General features: G+C 42.6%; 1 protein-coding gene across 5 annotated transcripts in view; it reads right to left on the bottom strand.

Annotated features, from left to right (window-relative positions):
- The window catches only part of MIDEAS (mitotic deacetylase associated SANT domain protein), a 90,948-nt gene that overhangs the window by 17,389 nt on the left and 48,525 nt on the right, over positions 1-25,034 (bottom strand). For all 5 annotated transcript variants that reach the window (XM_039330347.1, XM_039330174.1, XM_039330079.1 and 2 more), the window contains exons 2-6: positions 16,981-18,682; positions 6,500-6,802; positions 4,315-4,657; positions 3,829-3,895; positions 1,512-1,654 (exon numbers count right to left, since the gene is read on the bottom strand). In XM_039330347.1, the coding sequence (XP_039186281.1) occupies positions 1,512-1,654; positions 3,829-3,895; positions 4,315-4,657; positions 6,500-6,802; positions 16,981-18,495 (2,371 nt within the window). In that variant the 5' untranslated portion in view covers positions 18,496-18,682. The remainder of the gene's footprint in view (positions 1-1,511; positions 1,655-3,828; positions 3,896-4,314; positions 4,658-6,499; positions 6,803-16,980; positions 18,683-25,034) is intronic.

The following is a 25,034-nucleotide window of genomic DNA, read 5'->3' as shown; positions in this document are numbered from 1 at the left end:
AATCTTGTGGTCCTGGTTTTTACTATGATATTGTCATATCCATCCCATTCCATTCAGGGGCAGAAGAATACTTCCATTTTATGAGAAAAGTATGCCTGCAGGTTATTTCATCCCTTACAGGATAAGCAGTGGCAATAAAGAGGAAAATATCCAATCAGTTTTGATTTTGCTTTAGAATGTTGGGATCCAGGAGATAAATACTACTTCTAAGATTTGCGATGATGAGTATTATATGGGACAGCAAAAGAGAAGAGGTCAAAAAATACAAAGCATGGCCCTGTTTGAGGCAACCCCTCTTTAAGCAAGTCAATCATATTATGTTAAATTTAGTACTCATGTCACCTTTATGACCTAATGACTTTATGACCCAATAGTTTAACTTAGCTAATATTTTATTTGCCTACTAGTATTTGAGGACAGTATCTGACACCGCATGAATTTTTTTCTCATTTAACACTCTGCCAGTGTCTGTCTAATTTTTACTAAAGCTTTTTAAAGAGAAGATAAAAACAAACACAAATATAAGATAAGGAAAAGAGAGAAAAAGAAAGCAAAGGCAAAGAAAAAAGTGCAAGAAAAGAAAAAAAAGTTAAAGAACAATAGAAAAGAAAGAAAGTGGCTTCCAATATTCTTCACGGCAGATCTATTTTAACCTCTCTCTAAATTTATATTATAATACTCTTATTTCTGAAATCCATACCATCTGGTCATCAAACATAATCACAAGTTTACTTTTCATTTTTATACCAAAAAATCATCTAGAATCTTCTCTGTAGTTTCAACAATGGAGCAGAGTTTGAGGAGGGAGGTGAGCTGCAGGAAAGAGAAGCTGCCAGCGGGAGACCCCAATTTGATTTTGATTGACTGACTTTTAAAAAAAAATCTGGTCAGACTTTATGTGCTTCTGATAAAGTTAAATGTTTTTTAAATGTGGGACAAAACGACAAAGAATAATAGTTTTCAATTGTTACAATTACTCTCAAATTTTCTGCTTTCACAGCGATTTCCTATTTAGAGTTCCTTGCTCTTGTTGTTGTTAATTGCGAAGTTGTGTCCGACCTATCGCGACCCCATGAACAATGTTCCTCCAGGTCTTCCTGTCCTCTACCATCTTCTGGAGTCCATTTAAGTTCACACCTACTGCTTCAGTGACTCCATCCAGCCATCTCATTCTCTGTCGTCCCCTTCTTCTATTGCCCTCAATCTTTCCCAGCATTAGGCCCTTCTCCAGTGAGTCCTTCCTTCTCATTAGGTGGCCAAAATATTTGAGTTTCAGCTTCAGGATCTGGCCTTCTAAAGAGCAGTCGGGGTTGATCTCTTCTAGGACTGACCGGTTTGAACGCCTTGCAGTCCAAGGGACTCGCAGGAGTCTTCTCCAACCTTGCTCTTAGTGCAAGCTTTACAGTGAATCAAAGGCCAACAACTGGGTTGACTATCCAGTGACTTTTAGATGTTCTATGGCCCTCCCTCCTTGTTTTCACGGCCACTCAGACATAGGTATGTAAATTTACCATTCTCCTGGATTGCCAAATTATTTTCCAGTTCCTCCCAGGGCTGCCACACCAACTGCTCCTTGGCCACATCAGAGGCTGCCAGAGATCGATCTCGAAGCAATGGGACTTCTGCTTGAAAACGAGGCCCCACATTGATCCGCCTTGAACAGTAAATAAATATCAAGACAGTGATACATCAAAGCACAGCCTGCTTAGCTGAAACAGTTTCATGGGTGACCATGATGTGAAATAGATATAATAATCTGTTCCCAGATTTATTTCAACCATTTCAACTGCCTCAAAATAAAAGATTCTTCTTTTATACTCTTAGCAAGCCAACACGCGCTAATTAGGAGAAATGTTTTAAAAATAGAAAACAAAAATTCAGAAGCTTTCAATAAAGAAAACAAATGTAATCTATTTACTTACATATAAGAAGACCCAAATATGGCAAATTTCTTCACACATGCTTTTATCATTCTACACAACTCATCTGCTATGTGATAATTGCTAAATATGTTATTAAAATACTAAGTGATAATTATGGAAAATTCAAGGGACCAGTCCAAGACAGGACTGCTTGTCAAATCTGCATAGCAAACTTAACTTCAACTCTAGTGCCTGAAGCTTAAACCATTGCTAAACTATTCCATCTATTTAGTGGACTTGGGCAGGTATCACCATTGCCTATTTGACAAGTCCAGTAAGAGCAAGAGAACATCCCAACCTCCTTGCTAGAACAAGAGGAATACGCAACACATAGACATTTAAAGAATTTCCTCAACAGATATAAAAATGAATGTGGGAGTATGCACGCTTATAACATAGACGTATATTCAAAACGCATTTGTAGCAGGACTGCAATCTGCCATCTGCAAACAAATATGGCTATATGATATTACAAATAAACATAGCGCATGCTGAGTTCCTAAGTTATTTTGAAGAAGAAGGGATAAATCTATTAGTCTGAAAAGTGGCTTGGTTACAAATATTAACAATATTATCCTGGAATTATTCAGGGAGTGTTTTAGACTCTAAGAACGATCAGCTGTAGTGTTCAAGAACAGTTTCTATCTACAGATACTGTTGTTGGACCAGGACTAAGGCTCCTAATCACAGGCTCTAAACTGCAATTATGTCAAGATGACAACATGAACACACATCCCAACTTCTGATAGAAATAGGGTACACTGTGAGGTTTGTATCATGACATCTTGATGCATGTGTGTCACTCCCTATTCTTACTCTGTCCTAGATGCCTATGTTCCTAATAAAACCTTCATTCATTCTACATTCTTGCTCAATTGCATATCCATTTCTGTGGGAAATCAGGAGAGAAAAAATGCTGGGCTCAGTCATTCCCTCTACTCAAAGCCCTTAGCATCAGATCAAAGGTAAGAGATTTAAACAGGTGTATGATTCAGTGCTTAATTAGAACACCAAATAAAATGTCTTTTTAAAAATATATATATCTGCAAGATAGAAAGTTAATTTCTTATCCACATATGACTATGGAGATTCTCAGTCATCCAGGTCATGATTGTCCCAAAGTGCTTTTTCAAAAGGCAACTGGACTTTGTTTTTTCTTGAAAACATTTTGCTTCTCATCCAAGAAGCTTGTTCAGTTCTGACTTCATACTGAGATTCACTCCCACGAATTCTCGAGTTATGAATGGAATGGGCAGGCTCCATTACAATTGTAACTTGAGGACTACCTGTATAATTGGAAGTGTCTCTACATTGAAATGGTGCTATGAACTATAGTTTTTATTTTGCCTGCTTCTCCATACTGATGAATAATGTCTGGTATTCAAACTTAATAGTTCCGTGAATGAAGGTCTTTAATAAAGCCTGTCTCAAGATACAATAGCGAAGAAGAATCATTTCTGGCATATGGATCAGATTGCCCTGGGCAGGAAGGTACAGTCTGGGAAGCAGTGCCAGGCAGAGTCATTTTTGCCATACAATCCTGGCCCCCTTAGGTGCACACATATACACAAATACATTCATTTACATTATGAGTAGGGATTTGGTGACTCTCCAGCTGATATAACTCTCAGCATCCTCATCATGGGCCACATTGTCAGAAACTATTGCAATTAAGTAGCATCTTGAGGCCTCCATATCCCTTACCTCAGGTTTACACCCTTCCTTCCCATTTCAGCTCTTCAACTGAGCTGGGAAGTCTAACTGAATAAAAGAACATCTTCCTTCCTTCCTGGGCTAACAGAAGCTAAAGTTCTCTGGAATTAATTTAGGAAAATGACTTCTCATACGACCAAGAATACAACTCTATCCCTGAACAATGGCTCTATTTTTTCAATTGAATACTTACGGTTCAATGCTGACAGGAGTGCACTCTCCCATTACTGAGAGGACAGGAGGGGTGGCTTCTGTACTGTCTACAAAAAAAAAAAAAAAAAAATCATTTAACTAAATATATAATCCAATGTATCTAAAAGACTGATGATGATGTACTAAGTTATATATAACTGTCATCTCAATACATAACACAAGATAGCAACTTAAAGCTACTGCTTACCAAGGTCATATTTTGATTATAGCTTCCACATAATTACCATGGTATAAACAAATCTTCTCCGACCTGGCACCCTCCAGATGCACTGGCAATGCCCAGAATTCCCAGCCAATCATCCTGGGAATTGTAATGTAACTGGAGAACGCCATGATGAGAGCCTAGCTAAGCAGAACCCAAGATACTTCAGCCTGAACAAACTTTCCAATTTATGACAATTATCTGTTATCCACTCCTGGCAATCCTCCCATCCCAACCCACTAAGAACACTGTCCAGAAACTTACTAGATCTGAGTAGGGTCCTGTGTGCAGCTTTTGGAGTCATTGGAGGTGGAACTACACTACCAGTAGCAGAAAGGAAAGCATGGAAATATAGTCCTGAGCCCTCTCGTACTGGGCTGAGAATGGGCGGGGGAGTATAAGGAGGTAGCTCAAAGTTCCTGTCAGAAGGGTGATCAGCCAGACGGACAGGTGAACGCAAGTGGCTCTGATATGGTGTGATATTGGAATAGACTGGTGGAGCAATGAAGGTGCCAGCTTTGGGGGGTATGAAAAGAGGCTCCGGTCTTGGTCGTTGTTTTGGCTTCCGTGCAAAACCATCCACTTCTTTTGGAGCAGCGCCTTCATGCTATATAAACATATAGAAAAAGAAAGACACTTTGTTTCTCACAGAGGAAAACATTTTATCTCTCAAAACCTTCCCTGCATCTCTGAAACAATGAACTGTCCTCATGTTCCTCTGTTCACCAAAATCTCTTCCCCGCAAAGCGAAAGGGAGAAGATTTTCTCTTTCTTCTGCCCTGCTTGGTAAAGGTGGGATTAAAAATCAAACTAAATAAAAATAAGCATAGAGGGGCATAGAGGACTGCGTATGAAAGAACTATTCAGGAAAAGGGACACGTAAACCAACCAGCCAAAATATACTAGCATTTTCTTTGTTGGTTTTATCAGAACTCGGGGCACAATGGCTCTACAATTAAAGATGCTGGGCTTATCAGTTGGAAAGCTGACAGCCTGGGTTTAAGACCCAAGTTCCGTGCTATGGGATGAGCTCCCATTACTTGCCCCAATTCCTGCCCACCTAGCAGTTTGAAAGCATGCAAATGTGAGTTGATAAATAGGTATCACTTTGGTGGGAATGTAACAATGTTCCATGAGCCTCAGTGTGTAGTCATGCTGGCGACATGACCACGTAAGAGTCTTTGGACAATGCTGGCTCCCTCGGCTAAAAAACAGAGGATTTCTGCCCTCTAGAGTCAGACACGGCTAGACTGGGGAAACCTTTACCTATCAGAACTAGGCCAATATTATTCTGTTAATGCTGCAACATTATCAAATTACACTGCATCTTTTAAAGAGAAAAAAAGAGGTCGAAGACCTCAAATTCCCTTTTTAATGCAACTACTCCAAAAAGAGCGCTTAAAACTTGCTGAATGGTTGCAAGCTTTATACAGCACAGACTTACAACTTCAGGAAGCATGAATGGTAACATTCCCTTCCAACTTTACTACTATTATTATTAAATGAGCAAAACAGCATTAGCTGAATTAAGTTAAGGAATAAAAAGGTATTTTTTACATGGGCCATTTTTATCCATCTTCCCTCTTCTTGGAAACTGTATTTTTTTAATAATATTTTAGGAAGCTATTACCTTCCATCCAAAATTAAATAATGAAAAGGGAGTAAAAATAATAGTATCATTCCGTGCATATAAAATCCATTTATTATATGGTAAAAAGAGCTTTAATAGAAAATCTATTGGGAAGAAACTTTGAAAAACAGATATAGTTGTCATTCACCACTATTTATCATTTATTATTCTTTTTACATGGAAAAGTTCAGTGATTACAACATATAACATTTACAAAAAAAAAACCATACAAAAATAAACTATGTGTAAAATTCAAAAAAAATCCATGCATTATTTCAATGCGAATTATCCAATACATACAACTCCAGTCCTCAAAGAGAATACCCCTTAGTCCTTCCTTGTTTCCCTTTTTCCCCTTGAGGAAAGAACTAGAGGAACAAATCTGTCACTAAGTCAACCCAGCCTTGAATATTTAAATACTGCACAGCAATAAAAATGTATTGCAATTTCTGAACCACGTCAAAATAATTGTCTACAGCCTGAGAGCCTCCAAATAAGTTGCCTCAACCAACAGCTGGAAGGATCCATGTTCATGGAAATTTAGAGCTAGAAAGAAGAATTCAGGCCAGTGAGCCCAACCTCTTGTGTCCCACATGAAACCAAAGCAAACTGTCTACGACAGCCAGATGTTCAGTTGCTATCTGTACACATTCAGTGAAGAGCCTCTTTAGTCAATGGCGCCACTATTAAAGTATTCATCCTGTTTCCTAAGACTAAGAGAGAATTGCCTTGGGAAGGCTGACTGCTGACATAAAGGGAAATGTATGCAGGAAGACTAACATCTCTAGCTCAGAGGATTTATATAGCCCCCAAATTTACCTGAGTTGATGTGTCCATATTCAAATTACGATTGGACCTTCTCCGGGTGACAATCACAGAAGGCTTGCTGTCTGCAATCCCATGATCATTAAGTAGGAACCGCTGCTGCTTCCCATCTTCGCCCTTTTCCCTGGTGATGTCTTGATCCAGCTTTTTCACTGGCACAGACACGGGAATAATGAGAGGCACGTGGCTGTTATCCTCCCGGACTCTCTTTGGGGAAGAGCTGGCAAATTCTACAACACTTCTTGGTGCAGCTGCTGTTGCTTCACTCTTGTTCTTTTCTTCTGACATTTCAGGTTCCTGAAATCAAAGAAAAGCACGTGCACATTAAAGTATTTGGTCTTTGAAAATGGCACACTGAAAACTGATATTGCCTCCTTTCAGTGAGTAAGGGGAGTAAATCAGCCTTCCTTTCAATAGATAACATCTCACACTGTATCAATTCATGGTTTTGTTTAAGCATGACTTGCTGAAAAAGCAATTCTTCACTTATAGTTAAGTAATAAACTGTGCCCTACAAACGTATCAAGCTAAGCCAAAAATAAATGATATCTTGTCAATGCAGGCAAGAGCTAAAAGATAGGGACATTAGCCTTCAAACAACAGAACTAGGTTAAAAAGAAATTTCACTGTTCAGAAACACAAGAGTTAAAAATTGTGGCGATAAAAAGTTGAACACAAGCATTCATAATATAAAATATGGGCACGTAATCTTCAATCCTTTTCCTTCAGCCATTGGGTATATATTTCTTACCAATTACACTACTGCTTGTTTACATACAGTACCGTGGCTTGATAACTTTAAAACAGCTTACAAAATTCACATAATAAAATCACAACAAACCATATCAAAATGCATTAAGAAACAAATCATTTTCCGATTAATTCGTGTTTGTTTTGTTTTTCACTTTTGTAATGGAAAGGTGGCTATTTGAAATCCATAAATAATGAAGGGCCATTCTCTTACAAGCTCATTGGTGACCGACAGCTTTTTCACGATGAAGGGACTTTGCATAACGGTGGACTTTGCAAAATGACCTACATTCTCATTCCTATCTTCCTCTTGTGGAATATTTCTCATAGGGCTAGTGGCAGTAGATGGCACTCTGGCAGGCATAGAAGCTTGGATGTGCATTTATACTCTCCTTCCTTAGATGGTCTCCAGATGGCTTTATCAGACTCATTGAGTATTCTGGGAATATTCTTTTGGATTGTATCATTTTAGTGAAGAATGGCACAGGCAAATGTCAGTAGTATATAATGGGTAATATCTAGTGCTTTTCATGTAAAGATTAATGCATAAGCACCCCTTTGTGTGTAATGAAACACATCCAACATCTGGTTGACCTCATGCTTTTTGATCTGGCTCTAACTATAGTAACTTTCAAGGCAGCTTCCAAAATTTTGCACCCTTCCACCCAACATGCCTAAAATGAAATGCTTTCTTCTTCAGCATCTAGTCTGAAATGATCTTAAAGCCGGGCTTAATTTGTCAAGCAAAGTAATCCATTTTACAAGTATGCACCTAAGCAACTGCAAGCCTCAAGCTTATGCAGCACTTTACCCTTTTATCCCCCAACAAAAGGAGGTGGCCAGAAACTCCAACAGTTGAGTGAATCTGGCCAATACTGGTGTTCAGGAGTACTATTACTCTGAAATTACTCTTCTAGGAAAGAAATAATTTCACCATGGAAACGAAAATCATATTATTTCATGCATAATTGGGTGAACGTGCACAAACGTTTGGAACACTATATTGTAATTACTTATATACAATGCAATGGAGATTGAAGAGTAGGATATATTATTATGTAATGCACTGGTATTACCCACAATAGAATACCCAGGTATTCCTCTTATTGTATCTAAACATAAAATGAAACCAACAACATCAACAATAATAATGATAAAGTTTGAAGTGACCTTGGAGGTCATCTAATTCAACCCCCTGCTCAGGCAGGAAACCCTATACCATTTCGGACAAATGGCTGTCCAGTCTCTTCTTAAAGACTTCCAGCGTTGGAGCATTCACCGCTTCTGGAGGCAGGTTGTTCCACTGGTTAATTGTTCTCACTGTCAGGAAGTTTCTCCTTAGCTCTAGGTTGCTTCTTACTTTGATCAGTTTCCATCCATTGCTTCTCGTCCTGCCTTCAGGTGCTTTGGAGAATAGCTTGACACCCTCTTCTTTGTGGCAACCCCTGAACCCCATGCTAATATGGCAAAAGATTGTGTAAACTTTCAATGCTTCATCAAGCAATTTTCTTAAAATACACAAAAAGAAATGAGATAGGAATAGGGAATGCAATTGGTACTCTGGCTACAACTAAGCAGAGAGCCCAAGATTTTCACAGTATAAAAGAGATTTTTTTTGGGGGGGGGGGGAGGGATTGGGTGTGTATGTGTTAGGGTTAGTGCTTTGACTCCTGGCAACTGCCTTGAACTAGTCCCTGTAGTTTTCTTGGGAAGATTTTTCAGAAAAGGTTTGCCATTACCTAGTTCCTAGGACGGAGAAACAGTGACTGGCCCAAGGTCATCCACCTGGCTTTGTGCCTAAAGTTGAACTAGAACTTATTGTCCTCTATTTCTAGCTTGGTACTTAACCACTACGCCAGTGTTTCCCAAACTTGACAATTTTAAGGCATGAGGACTTCAACTCCCAGAATTCTGGGAGTTGAAGTCCACATGCCTTAAAATTGTCAAGTTTGGGAAACACTGCACTATGCCAAACTGGCTCCCATGGGGAAGAATATAAATAGGTATTATGTGTTTTTATTATCATAAAAAATTAAGACCACAACGTTGGGAGATTGGTGATTATATAATGGCAATTTACTTCTATATTTTATTAATGGAAGTCACAACTGGAGGACGAGTTAGAAATTTAGAGAACAGGCAACCACTTAATTTCCAATTATTTCTACTGCTAAGGAAACTGATTTACATTCTAATATTTATACACAGGGACTCTTTGTCTATTCTATTCCAACAGTCTGTCTATCAAAAAAAAAAAAAAAAAAACCTTTCTTTGATTAATATATGAGTTTATATGCACTTCCTAAGATTTTTTTTTCTCTTCCCTCTTTCTTTGCTTTCTGGATATTAGAGAACTAGAAAAGATCAATAGTTATTCCCTTTTTAAAAAAAACACATAGTGCACTGGTTAAATCAAATATTTTTCCATTTTTAGATGAAAAACACAAATCTTTTGCCCCATGGCAAAGAGTAAAAGTGATAACAAAGCCACCTACAATAAAAGCCATATCTGGAAATAAAGTTATTGTAGGCACTATTGTAGGTGGGTATTGTACAATATTAACAAAAGAGTTAAAGCTCAACAGATACAAGGGCAAAAGTGATGCTAGACTTCAGCAGAATCAATGCAGGTTTAGAGATGGTGAGAAGAAAGACTAGGGAACTTTCTTATATGCCATTCAGGAACTAGTACTTGTGTGATTTGTCTAACCATCACATCAATCTTTTATTTGAAGGGAATTGCAGGATTTTGGAGACCGTTATTTTTGCAGGCATTAAAAGGAATTTGGAGGACAGAGAAAGAGGCCTTAGTTATAGGAAAGTAGATTCCATCTGAGTGTTAAGAAAAATCCTTATGATAAAAATAATTCAGTGGTGGAACCAATGATCTGTAGAAGTGTCTTGCTTTCTATTGTTGGTCAATTTAGTGTTGGGAACGAACAGACAGCTAGACTTCTAGGCTTAAGTGGTCCTTTTTTACTTAACGATTCTGGGCCTCCAAGTGCCTTATTCATCTGTGGACTAATATGCAAAGGTTCTTAGCATGGTGGAAAGTATGGACCACTGGTTATCCAAGCTGAAGTCAATTTGCTGCCCTCTGACTGTTTAAATCCATTAGCTGGACTGCAGGTTTTCATTTCTACTTTCCAAATGTGCTTCCCTTCCATTTATAAAATATAAATCATGTAACTGAATTGAGAAAGAGAAGGGGCGTTGTCTTACCTGAACGCCTTTTCTCAGCATGATGATGTAGAATCCACTGGATGGGTTATTTCAGCCTTCCTGCTCAGATAGACTAGGTTAGAACTTTGGCCACGCCTCCCTCAGGGTGTGTCTTCCCAGTTTTGACGAGGCGAAGCATCTTGACGAAGTCCGGCGCATTGACTCCAATTATCAAGACATCTGCCTAGACTGCCTCACGGGAGGGTGTAGATTCTACATCATCATGCTGAGAAAAGGCGTTCAGGTAAGACAACGCCCCTTCTCCAGCATGGTGAGTGTAGAATACACTGGATGGGACATACCAAAGCCGCTCATGTCCCTATGGGGGGGGGAGTCTAGGCTTGTGACCCCTGAGAAGAAACTACCTGTTGCAGGACCCGCCTGCCAAACACAGCATCCGCTGCTGCAAAAATATCTATCTTGTAATGTTTAACAAATGCGGACGGGGAGGACCACGTCGCAGCCCTACAAATCTCCTCAACCGAAGCTTGTGTGGACCAAGACGCAGACGCAGCAGCGCTGCACGTCGAGTGAGCTGTGATTTGTGCGGGAACTGGAAGTGACTGGGAAATATAAGCCCGATAAATGCATGCCCTAATCCACCTGCCTATGGTGGAAGAGGAGACCTTCCGACTCATGGCAGGGGGTTGAAAGGACATGAATAACGCTTCCGATTTGCGAAAAGCCGAGGTTCGCTTAACATAGTGACGCAGAGCCCTGCGTACATCCAATTTATGCCACTGTCATTCCAGTCTATATGAAGGATGCGGGTAGAAATTGGGAAGAACTAATTCCTGGGACCTGTGGAAAGAGGTATTAACTTTCGGAATGAAGGAAGGATCCAATCTGAGGACCATCCTATCCTCGAAAAAGGTACACAAATCAGCCCTAACTGAAAGTGCGGCCAATTCCGATATCCGCCTGGCCGACGTTATAGCTACCAGGAAAGCCACCTTCAAAGACAGAAAGTGAAGAGAACAAGAACTAAGAGGTTCAAACGGAGGAGAAGTCAAAGCCTGCAACACCTTGGGTAAGTCCCAAGACGGATAGCGATGTACCACGGGCGGTTTGGAGTTAATCGCCCCTTTTAGAAAGGCACTGGCTGCCGGATGTTATGACAAAGGACCCAATTATCGCAGGAAAAGACAGTTGAAAGGGCCGCGATCTGCCTGCGGATGGTACTAGGCAATAAGCCCTTGTTCAGACCTTCCAACAGATAATCCAAAATGTTGGGAATCATGACCGAGAGCGGGTTGAGATTGTGTTTGGAGCACCACGTGCAGAAGTTTCTCCACGTGGCGTCATAAATACTGTTTGTCGAGGGGCATCTTGAGGCTTGAATCATCGAGATCACCCCAGACGAATAGGATTGCCCAGCTAAACTTTTCCGCTCAAGTGCCACTGTGGATCTGGATGTTGAAGTTTCCCCTGGCTGAAAGTCACTCGCTCCGGGGGAATCTTCCATGGTGGCGAAAGTGAGAGATCCACAAGGTCGGCAAACCACGGACGCCTTGGCCAATGTGGAGCAATCAAGATTACCTCTGCCCTTTCCTGAATCAGCTTGCGGATGGTTGCCTGTAACAATGGAAGGGGAGGAAAGGCATAAAGTAGACCCCCCGGCCACTGGCACCGGAGGGCATCCGTTCCCTCTGCTCCCTGTGTCGGGAACCTAGAGAAGAACCTGGGGAGTTGGGTGTTCGACGGGGAGGCAAAGAGATCCACGAGAGGATGACCGAACCTCAGTGAGATGTCCCTGAACAGAGCCGGGTCCAGTCGCCACTCCGAGTGGTCCACTGTGGCTCTGCTCAGAGAATCTGCTTGTCGATTCGCCTCCCCCGAAATGTGTTCTGCCCTGATGGATGCCAAGTGGGACTCCGCCCACAGACCCAGATCCAAGGCCTCCTGCATGAGCGACCAGGATCGGGTCCCTCCCTGCTTGTTGACGTGAGCCTTGGCTGCCACGTTGTCCATCAGGATCAGGACGTGTTGCCCCGCCACTAGGAATGAGAACTGTTGGAGTGCTAAATGTATGGCCCTGAGTTCGAGCCAGTTTATATTGTGAACTAGATCCAACCGGGACCATTGTTCCTGTGCCAGATGAGTCTGAAGGTGTGCACCCCAACTGAACAGACTGGCGTCTGTGGTCAAGGTGAGCCTGAGGGGGGTTCCTTGAAGATGGTCCCCTTGGCCATGGCGGACGAAGTTCACCATAGGAGAGATAACAAGGTGTGGTGGGGAACTCTGATCCTTCTGTTGGAGGAACTGAGGTTCTGTTTCTCGAAGGGAAGAAGAAACCATTGGAGGCGTCTTGAGTGAAGCCTGGCCCACGGGACGATCCCCATGCAAGAAACCATCTTTCCCAGGAGCTGGAACAGCTGTACCAGCGGCACTGTTTTGTCCTTCCGAACCTGATATACCAGCTTCCGGATGCTGACCCGACGTTCCTGGGAGAGATAAACCTTGCAAAGCTCTGAATCTATGATCGCCCCAAGATGTAGAAGGCGCTTTGTGGGGATCGTGTGGCTCTTCTTGAAGTTCACGGAGAACCCGTGAGCTTGAAGTGTTCGTATCGTGATCTGCAGGTCTGACTGTGCCAACTGAAGGGAATTGGACTGAACTAGAATGTTGTCTAGGTAGCATTGCACGCGCACCGGCATCAGCCTGAGGTGAGCCGCCAAGACTGCCAAGATCTTTATGAAAACCCTTGGAGCAGAAGATAGACCGAAGGGAAGGGCTCTGTATTGGTAATGTCATGTGCGTGACAAAACCGGAGGAACCTGCAGTGTTCTGGGAGTATGGGAATGTGTAGGTACGCCTCTGTGAGGTCTATGGAGGAGAGGAAATCCCCTTTTCTGATGCTGGCGAGAATGGACTTTAGGGTCTGCATCTTGAATCTTCTGTAGGTCAAGAAGTAATTTAGACTTCTTAAGTCCAGTATCGCCCTCCATCCTCCTGAGGCTTTTGGGACCACAAACAGAATGGAGTAAAATCCCTTTCCTTCTTGATCCCGTGGTACTTGTTCTATGGCCTGGATTTCTAACAGATGGGAGATGGCCATGGCTACCAATTTTGATTTGTTTGCATTTCATGACACCGGACACCGTATGAATCGGTCTGGAGGGGAGGAGTAGAACTCTAGGGTAAGACCGTACTTGACGGTCTCCCTTACCCAAGAGTTGGTGGTGGTCACTTCCCAAATGTCACTGAACAGTGCCAGACGACCCCCGATGGAAGAGTCCTCCCTGGTGTCACTTGGAACGCCTGTATGGGCGGCCCCCCGATCCCCGAAAGGGACGTTTGGCCTGGAACTGTCCCCTGGCTCCCATGTTTTGGCGGTCCTGCAGACGATCCTGTCTGGGGGGGAAGGATCGCGAGCCTCTTGACCAATCCCAGGACTGCCCTGCCCGAAAAGGGCTGTCTCCACTCTCGGGAGCTACTGGGACGGAAGGGCAGCCTACGAAACTCCTGTTGGGGCCGCCTATCAGACCATTTGGAGGGATGAGCCAGGATCTTGCACTTATCCTTGCCCTCAATAATGTGAGGTTCCAAGATTGGGCCAAACAACTGTGTACCACTGTATTTAGACGTGGACAAATGCCACTTTGACTTTAAATCCGCTCTCCACTGTTTCAGCCGTAGTAGTCTACGAGAGGCCACCGTGGCTGCAATGGATCTGGCAGAGTACCTGGTCAAATGAAGAGAGGCATCTGCCACGTACTCTGAAGTGGTCATGAGCTTGCCTAGTGTCTGGTGTGTTCGAACCTGGTCTGGAGGAACAATTGCCTGTAGCTCGCGAAGCCACATGATCGATGCCCTGGCGAAGAAAGAGGACGAAGTTGCGGCCTTGATTGCCCATGCCGAAGCCAGGTGTGCACGACGGAGAGAGAGTTCGAACTTCTTGGCCTCCGCTTTCAATGCCTCAGCCATATTCCCTGGAATAGCTGCTGTAGAAAACAGAGAAGTCAGGGGGGTGTCTACAGAAGGGACTTCCAAAAGGGAAGCGAACGAAGAAGAAACATTGAACAGTTTCTTCTCTGAACTGTTAGGAGAAGGAGGAATGGCCAGGGAAAACCACTGTTTCTTCACTGTGGTACGGAAGACCTGTGGACAAGGAATCTGCTTGTCTTCCACCACATGTTCCGCGAACAAAGGATTAGATTCCTGACTGGCGGAGGTAGAAGATTTGAAGTGAAGTGAGGTTGACTGTAGTAATGGCCTTTAACAGTAAAGACCTGAAGAGAGAAGGATCAAAAAGTCCCGAAGTTGGCGCCTGTTCAGGCGCTGCCTCCTCATCCTCTGACATGGGCATATCAGCTATCTCCAGGTCAACAGACTCCTCCTCCCCCAGTTGGGAAAAGGTCTCGGAAACACCCGAAGCGGGGACTGAGGTACGCCCTGCCTGAGAAGGAGGGACAGACGGAGGTGGTTGAAAAGGTCGTTGTCCCCTTAAAGACATGAATTGCATGAATGCATTTTGCATGAAAGACTGAAACTGAGCTGACCATATGTCACCCTGTTCCATGTAACTAGCACCAGCCTTAGCTGGGATGCACGTGGCCTCAGGTCCTTGGTGAGCCAAAGATGATGAGGAGCGAGGGGGGCCAACCTGCTCAGTTTCCCCCTGAGGAGACCAAGCCCTTGGGTCATCATGAGAAGGAACAACAGGAGGTTCAGATATTGGAATGTCCAATGGAGCGGGGAAAACCATTTCCACTTCACTCGACCTGAGCCTTTGGGCTTTAGAGAATTCCCTCTCCAGTGCCAAATGTCTCCTCGAAGCCTCTCGCTTGGCTGATTTAGAGGGTTCCTTGGGAGAAATGTGTTTTGTTTTGGCCTTCTTTTTCCCCCCCGTGTCCAAGTCAGTAGATCTGCGTTCTGATTGAGAGGGGGGAATCCCGGAACCCTGTGATGCCTGAGGCAAAGAACTGTCCGCCACTGCAATCCAGATATACCAAGTAGGAAATATCCAGATGGTGGGGGAAGACCAACTACGCAGATTTGGTTGACAGAGATGGAAACCCGATCCTCGCTCTGCACAACAGCAATGGCAAGAGACAGTCAGACAGTTTCCTAGAACTGTCTGTCTAGGCCTGTGACAAATGCCACACACTAATGGCAACAGGTGGATTAAATTATGCCCCTTCGCTCAACTCACCCCAAGGACCAACTGGAATTGTGCAGAATCACAATAAGTACGTAGAATCCAAATGATCCACAATACGGGTCTGAAATCAGCCCTGTATAACTTCCCCCAAATGAGGACTGACAAGTCAGGCCCGCAAAATAAGGATCAGGCCTCTGTGCCATGTGAGGCACACCGAGGCAGTCCAAGATGGCTTCCTTGTTCAAAAAGCCACACCCAAAATGGCGGCCATTGTTTTTGCTGGCTTCAAAATGGCAACCGCCTGCCCCACAAACGGTTAAGATGGTGACCGCGCCTCTTTTAGAGCCTCCCAAGGAGGACTAGTACTCAAAAGGGAAGGGAAATTGAGGGAAAGCAAATCCCCAGCCAGAAGCCGATCCCAGAGCCAGATAAAATTAATGAAATATTTCCCCAAAACTTGTGGTTAAGCATGCTGTCTCTGCTGCCGCGATCTCGGGATCCAAAAAGAAGCCTCGTGTCTCTGAGGCCGAAAGGGAAGCTGCTGAACCGTCTGAGTCTCTAGGGGCTCCAATTGCTGAAATTCAGCTGGTCCGCTGATCCGCAGCCCCGCTATTCGCTGCCTGAGAGCCGAGTCCTCAGCCGGAAAGAAACTGTTGCAGTCCTCCACAGAGGAGCCTGTGGCTAGAAGCCAGAAGGCCCCAAATGAATTTCAGCGTTAAAATTAGCCAATTCGCGAAATTTAGTTCCAATTTTAAATAAAATACCAATTGAATAAGCCAATTACAATTTGAAATGAATAAATTCCAATTAGAAAATACCAAAAGTCAATTAACCTAGCCTGACTAAGACAGCCAAAACTTTCGCGCCCAACTGAGTCCGAGACTAAGTCAAAACTGGGAAGACACACCTTCAGGGAGTCATGGCCAAAGTTCTGACCTAGTCTATCTGAGCAGGAAGGCTGAAATAACCCATCCAGTGGATTCTACACTCATCACGCTGGAGAACAGTAAGACGCTTCTCTCAGGCAGCAATTTATTCTTGAGTTGACTGTTCACTGCTATTCTGCAGAAAGGGATAGACCAGTATTTTTCAAACTTGGCACCTTTAAGAATTCTGGGAGTTGAAGTCCGCCCATCTTAATGATGCCAAGTATGAACACCATTGGGATACACAAACTGTCCTTGTTGATCTAAACATATGCAGGTGTTTTCTCTTCTCCTTCAATTGCCAGAAATATGTGAGGGGGGGGGGAACAAACCTCTTAAAATGAGATGAAAGGTTGCAAAGACATATCTCTGAAGAAAACAAAGTGATCATCAAAGGCTGCCAGCTACTTCCAACACTTCAGAAAATGAAAAAGAGCAAACAGTCAAAGAACAAGTCAAGAAATATCACTTACCCTGACATTCTGAAGAGAAGCCAACTCAACAGCTTTCTGAGCCAGAGTTAAGAGGTTAGCCTCTTGAGAAATACGCCGTCTCCTCCGGGTGCTCTGGATGACTCCTCCTCTAACCGCACCAAAGTCATTTGTTCTCGGACCAATGCCATCAGTGGCAGCCACCTGTTTTCCTGCTTCTTGGGCATTCTCATACATGCCCACCATCTCCATGTCAGGCTGGCTTGGCTGACTCCCCGATGGCATATCCCCATGGTCTAGTTCTGTCCTACTTAGTTGGGAATAACTTTCCTTGTGACTGAACATTTCAGACTGAGGTTGGAACTGGACTTCAGGGTGTTGCTGTGATTGCCAGGGATGGGTTGGGACAATGTTCCCAGGGTAGTCCTCAGCTGCCTTGGAGACCAGAGTTCCTTCTCCAGAAGGTATTGGTGGGACACCTTCCTTGGAGAGCCTGCGTGATCTCCTTGGGAGATTGATCTGTGCCTGTGGTAGCACTGACTGGGGGTTCTGCTCTGTCAGAGCCTTCAGCAATTCCTGGTTCCTCTCAGAAACTGGATGGAACTGATGGGAAACCATATGATGCTGAACAGGCTGAGGGGGTGCTCCCAGATGTGGCTGTGGTACAGAAGCCGATGGCTGAAGGCCAAAAGTCTGCACTCCTGCCTGTTGGTGGTGGTGATGGTGCTGCTGCTGTTGGGAATAATAGTTTTCAAACAGCTGCAACTGTGGAAGAGCCTGCTGTTTCTGCTGAGCAGTAAAAGCTGGGCTGGAAGATGTGGGAGCTTGTTGAAGAACATGCAACAACTCAGGAAGACCCTGCTTCTGGCCCTGCTGACCAAAAGCCAATTGGAAAGGTTGCAAAGAGAGGTTTTGATTTTGCTGCTGCTGCTGTTGTTGTTGTTGCTGCTGCTGCTGCTGCATTTGCTGAAAAGAGCTCATCTGGGCCTGCTGCCTGGCCAATGCTTGCTGTTCCAACTGGGCCTTTTGGGATAACATCTGCTGGACAGCATCCCCATACAAGTCCAGCTGTGATACCACTCCCCCTTTCTCCCTGTTCCTTTTCAGGGCATCTGGGTGGCCATAGTAATCTGGGATGCTGGCATTAGGATGTCCTCCTTTCTGGTTGCCACCATAAACTATGCCATGGTTCCACCCTCTGGGCTGAGGCTGCCAGTTTGCCTCACTTCGCTCAGGCAACCGGTTTGCCATTAGGGAACTCTGCCACTTGGCAGCAGCCAGTTGCTGGGCTGTCATCCTCACCTCCCCTCTGTCCTGATACATTGAATTCAGCAATGCAGCATTGCTGGGAACACTGCTGAAAACCCCAGCCTTGGTCAGCTCCATGGACTGGGTGGGAGGCACATTCCCTCCGTGGCCGTAATAATGTCCTTCTTTTAGCTGCTGCTGCTGCTGCTGCTGGTGAGCTTCTTTCAGAAGAGAATCTTGCTCACTAAAAAATGCAACCCGCTTTCCAGCTCTTTTGCTTGAAGACTTTGGCTGAGCCTGAAGACTCATGATTCGGTGCCCGTTAAAAGTCAGATCAGCAACCAACCCATTGCAAATGCAAGAGCAGAACGGGAGGTAGAAAGTATGAAGCCAACAAAAGGCTCTCCTCTTGCATCAGCTAATTCATGCAGAGTTGGAAGGGATGGATCGCAATTTGTAGTTTAAAAAGGACGCCAAGGTCCAATGGTTTCACTCCCTGAAACAGAAAAATGCACTGTTAATAGGAAAATAGCAAGCAAAACCTGATATATACCGTTTTCTTAACTTGGGCAACTGTTTTAAGAGTAAGACATCCAAACGCCTTACATTTTCTGGATCTCTCTACTTAAAGCAGACCAAAATACAGGTAGTCCTGGTTTAGCAACTCAACTTGGTCATTAAGTGTAGATGTCACTAAGTAAAACCGTGACTGGGTTTCTAATTTTACTTCAGATTTCCTTTGCTTTACAAACCTGCAGATGCCGTATATGTCAGGACTAGTTGAAGCGTTATTTTTTCATCACTGCCGTAACTGCAAACAATCACTGTATAATGCAGTTGCTAAATGAGGACCACCTGTGCTGCCTTCAAGGCGGTTAAAAATGGGATTTGTTCACTACACTTAAGGCCTAAGCTGTTTTAAACCATGGCTTCTTAAATTACCACTGCAAAAAGGCTTCTACATAATGGCAATGTACGTGGAAGACATTGCACATATCTATATATCAAGGCTTTCCATTGCAGAGAACGAAACTTTATTTATGGACAACCAATTAATGCACTTGCTTACAGAGGAGACAGGCAGTCTCTACTGCTCACAGGTAATATGCCAGTTTAGAGCATCTGAATAGAATTCAACAGTGGCCTATTACATAAATAATGCTAAACCCAAAGAACTAACCCAAGGCAGACAAACTACAAACCTCATGCAATTCCCAGATTCATTTCTAAAATTTTAGAATCCTCGGGATTGCACAATTCAATGACAAATCACAGATAAAGGATAGCATTCTTCCCTAAATCTTCGTTAGCAGAAAAGCAACATTATAAAGAGCAGGCACTGGGAGAAATAGAGAAAGCATGCTTCCAAGATCTCAACAGATAACATTGTTTAATCAAAGGAACCAGGAATATACCTACCATTAAACAGAGACAGACATATAATGTAGTAGACCGGTGGTTCTCAACCTGTGGGTCGGGACCCCATTTGGGGTCGAACGACCATTTCATGGGGGTCGCCAAACAAGGCTGTCCGCCATTTTTTCCCCTTTTCTTTGGCCACACCCCTGGCACCCGGTGATGTGTAAGTGGTTGGGGGTCACCACAACATGTGGAACTGTATTATGGGGTCGGGGCATTAGAAAGGTTGAGAACCACTGTAGTAGACTAATACACTATTCCAATTTTCCTTTTACAGAGCCCTAGCTGGTAACAGAATTAGTCCTACACACCCAAATGTTAAGATTCTTCATGTCTTTTTAATCTGTTGTATGATGCACAATGCTAATAAACAACTTTGGAACTTAAATGATACACTTTGAGCTGCTCCGGAAAGGTGGCTAAGTATTCATTAGGCAAATCCACAATGTCGTGCATTATATACTAGGAAAGCCAGTAGGAAAAGAGAGTAGCTGAGATCCTGCTTTCTGGAACTTCTGTTCTGAGGATGGGTCCTATCTGATCAACACAATGGAGGTTTCTAGCTATACATATTCTCTAGTCTATTTTCAGTGTAAGCAGCTTCCATTTCACAGAGGCATAATACTTTTCAAGTATAGAGATTACCATCAATGTCAACAAAAAAGCAAGAGAAATAAAACTGATGAAGCCCCAGTTCAGACACTCTTCCTAGAGAGGCACCCATGTGTACACAGCAGGGAAGATCCACACTGGATAAGTTGATTTTCAATTGAACTACTGAGTTGAAGGCATAAGGGGAAGTCCACTTATTTTTTTCCCAACTTCATAATGTAAAGAGTGCCAATGGGTTCTTTCCTCCTTCTAAATTGTTGCCACTCCCAGATAATCACCAACACTTAGCTAAATGTTGTACACATATATTAAGGTTAATTAAAAGTAATACCAACTGTAATAAGAATGACTTGATAAGACAACTTGAATCTGGCCTCTTTTCAACGTGCACAAGACCACACAAGGAAACTGATTGTAATGCAACTGTCTCTCAGTTTCTATACAAAGGAAGGCTGTCTACAAGCTTTCCCTTTAGAAGGCAAATAACCACAACAAAAGAAAGAATGGGTGAGATGTGTGAAGAGAAACAGAAGGAATTTGAAAAGCCTACTTTAACATAACCTTTGGGGTCATCTTGGACAGCAGTGCTGACTCAGCTTACCTCCAGCACAGATAAACAAATAACTCAATGCTTCTAAAATACTTGTCTAATACATCTGGAAAAATTAGAGATGAAGAAAATGTTATTAGAGAACACAACTGAAAGAATACAACTACAGGTGGTCCTCAATATACAACAATTCATTTAGTGACCGTTCAAAGTTACAACATCATTGAAAAAAGTGACTTATGACCATTTTTCACACTTACAACTGTTGCAGCATCCCCATAGTCATGTGATCAAAATTCAGATGTTTGGCAACTGATTCATAGTTATGGCAGTTGTTCTATCCCAGGATCATGTGACTTCCCTTTTGTGACCTTCTGACAAGCAAAATAAATGGAGAAGCCAAATTCACTTAACAGTCATATTACTAACTTAACAAGTGCTGTGATTCACTTAACCACTGTGGCAAGAAAAATCGTAAAATGGGGCAAAATTCACTTAATAAATGTTTCGTTTAGCAATATAAGTCGAGGATTACCTGTACAATAGCAAGGCACATTAAAATATATGCTGTTGTCTATACAGAATATTGGGCTTGCATAGTAGATTCCGCATTCAAACAGACATCTGATGGATTTATCTGTATCAATAGTCCGCAACCTTTCCAGCTTGGCAGCCCAGTCCAGCACAGGAATGGGGGTGAGGGCGTGTGAGTGGCAGGCACATGCATGCATGCATGCACAGCTCCATTTGTGTGAGGGGCAGGTGCTTGCATTTCAGTGTGATGCTCCTCGCACACAGAGTCCACTTATGTGAGTGGAGCTTCGTGCATGCTTGTTCACTGTTCCCACGAGTGGAGATTCACATCCACGTGCTTGCCCATCTCTCCCGCAGCCCGGGGATTGGGGACTCCTGATCTATATAGACATTTCACTTTCACACCAACTCTTAAGAATAAAAATTTATTTCTCCTTCAACTGCTCTTAGCAGGTCTTCTCGTTGTTGTTTTTTTTTGTTTGTTTGTTTTGGCAGCCAAACTCTGCACCTGAAGCAAAGGGAGAATGAAGCAATTGCAGGAAACTTCTGCAACATCTACTTCCCAGGGCCAGACCATCTCTACTTCCTTGCATGTGGACCACAGGCTTACCGTGTCACTGACTCACTTCCTCCTCCGCTTACCCTTGGTGAACCTTCCCTCCTCCACAGAGCTGCAAGCAGAGGCACCCTGCAACCCAGCATTAGCAAGCTAGGGCGTTCCTTCACCAAGGCTGAAAAGCTCTCTGCTTGGGAGTTCAAAAATATCTCTGACACACAAGTATGTGCACACACACACACACACACACACACACACACACACACACGGGTGGAAAATGTCTGCTTCAAATGCAACTGATACTGTACTTGCATTTGGTGTACTAGCTGGAGAAGAAAAGGCCAAGGCAGGCATTTAGACTCTCTCCAGGCTGTGAAAGCACCTCAATTAAGCAAAAGTAAAAAAGTTCTCTTTGTGTATGGCTTATTCACAAGTTGCACCAAGTCCACAGTAAATACTGGCTAGATGTGAGGCTACAACTTTTTCTCAGAAGGAAAAAAACTAAGACATGTTGTGTCAGATAACGGCTAAACAATGGCCCCAAACAGTAACCATAGAAGGTATAAACCATCTTCTGCAAGTTTTTCCCTTAAACTATTTCTCCTCCCCCTGCCCCCCCCCCAGTATAGCATGCCAACTCTGCCCTCAGGTCACCCTCTCACTTGAAGATGAATATGCAAATCTCCTCTCTCTGCTTTGATTTGATTTGATTTGATTTGTCTACTAAGCAGCAGAAACCTCTTCAATGCTACTAACCCTTTCTAACCCACATGGAATACTTTCAGTTCACTTTCGTTTTTCTTTTTACAACTACAGAATGTGGTTTCTAAGACAGACAGCTTTGCCCAAACCAGCACATTTGCAATTAAAACAAACAATCGTCCAGGAGTTCCTGAAGCATTAATGCAGCACTTAGGAGCCAAGGAAGGAGGCTTCGTTTTGTCAGAACATCTCTATAACAGTTCATCAAATACCTCTGGGAATCAGTGCTTCCTAGTTTCTGCTCCTGAATTTTGTGGAATATTTTCCCTGAAGTTGGAACTTCTCTTAAAATCATCATCCCAACCACTGTCCTTCATTATTGGTTTTGGGTGGTGAGGTGGTAAAGGTGTTAGCCTAGGAACGGGACCCAGATTCATGTCCATCTTTAGGCACAGAGATTCATGGTGTGGCTTTGAGCCAGTTATACTGACTGTCAGGACAACCAATCTCACACATTTTTTTTTTAAATTGTACAAATAGCATCAGGGTCTGCAAAACTTACCTTTCCCCAAGAAATGTTGATATCATACAGAGTCATTTTGTTTGCACCATATGTGGAGAGAACAGGGTTGACAGCTCAATTCTGTGTGTTGTTACATTCAGGAATAATCACATACAAACCAGAATAACAGCTAACAGCACATTCCCCCAAAATAAACTATTTTTGCATGCCTATAACCCCAAATATGAACATACTTATGTATTTATTGAGAAATATAAATGATTAAATAAGTTACAGAGAGTAATAAATATCCTTTAAGCACTGGATTCTGCTCCCCTCCAATTTTTCTTCCAAAGCTAATGCTTTCCAATTTATAAATTCATTTCCAAGCAAGAAAAAAATATCATAAAATGATTTTTATAGTACTCTAGGCTTGGCTATAAAAGATTTTTTTCTCAAAAGATTGTTTATGACTTTCTGTAAGTTATAAGCTGATGTAATTCCTGATGCTTTTCTCTAAATCTTACACAATCTGTCAACTTGGGCACAACTGCAGTCCGTTTGTAACTTTCTAAGATCAAACTTCTAATCATTCTTCTGCTGTTTATTCCAAAACAATGTTTAAGTACCAAAAGTTGTATTTAAAACCTATTTCACTAAGGACTGAAGGAAATTCACCCAGTGTGTTCAGACTTGTCAATACAAAGGTTCCTAGTAGCTGAAAAACATTTAAACAATAATTTTCAAAAGGGATTAGAAAAGAAAGCATGTGAATCCAGTATCCTTAAAGGCACTGACCACAATATAACTTCCCCTGGTCTCCCAGAGCTCTTTCAGTCTCATTGCAGGTAGCAAATGTACAGATAGTCCTTGACTTACAATAAATTAGTGACAATTCAAAGCTACAATGGCACTGAAAAACTGACTGATGACCATTTTTCACATTTATGACCGTTGCAGCAACCCCATGGATCAAGTGATCAAATTTCAGATGCTCAGCAATTGACTCATATTTATGATGGTTGAGGTGTCCCAGTGTGATCCCCTTTTGCAACCTTCTAACAAGCAAAGTCAATGGGGAAGCCAGATTCACTTCACAACTGTATTACTAATTTAACAACTGCAGTGATTCACTTAACAACTGTGGCAAGAAAAGTTGGAACATGGGGCAAAACTTACTTAAGAAATGTCTCACTTAGCAACAGAAAGTTTGGGCTTAATTGTTGTAAGTCAAGGGCTACCTGTGTAGAGCATTTGTGGGTAATCTCAAATCCTCTCTTTATCTGGAAAGGAATTCCAAAGAGCTGGTCTACTCACCAGCACTTCATTCTTCCAGAGTAGAACAGTCTTCAGTTTGCTGATTCTTCCTCAGAAGCCCCTTCCCCCCCAAAAACTAAAATTTGAAATACCTGCTTTTCCTTCAACAAGTATGAAACTTATATTTTGCACTTGAAATAGGTGGCCTTAATCATTTTGGAAGTTTTAACCTTATAAAATTCTAAGATGATCAAAACAAGTTATGCCAAATGTAAAACAAAAGCTTCCCATTAAAAACAAATGTTTTAAACTTGAAATGATGGGGTTCAAATTTGAAATGTTTTGCATTTCAACCAGTATACCAGTATCAGTTCTTTGGAAGGAAAAGGCATAATTAAACATTACACAGAAGAATGAGTTTTACGTTCTCACTTTGTCTTTTGTCAGCCACATAATTTGCCAAGCCAATTCTCAGTCTGAATCTTCCTTATGAAGAAAATACTGACACATCTTAGTAGGTTTTTTTAAGATAATACAGACGTTACATATTCAAAAGCTATTTCTATTCAGTTCAATGGGAATCTTGAGAAAGTCTGAACATAATAGCAAGTTAACTATGATTATGACTCAAACTGAGAAAATGTGGCACTTTTATTTAGCACAATCCCTCTGGGTAACTATTGTCTTCCAGCATATCTGAAGGAACAACTTTTAAA

The sequence above is a fragment of the Crotalus tigris genome, unplaced genomic scaffold (assembly GCF_016545835.1).
Source record: "Crotalus tigris isolate CLP2741 ecotype Arizona unplaced genomic scaffold, ASM1654583v1 scf7180000017545.3456711, whole genome shotgun sequence".
Lineage (NCBI taxonomy): Eukaryota > Metazoa > Chordata > Lepidosauria > Squamata > Viperidae > Crotalus > Crotalus tigris.
Note: the sequence above shows the minus strand (reverse complement) of the source record. Positions and strands in the feature narration are given on the sequence as shown.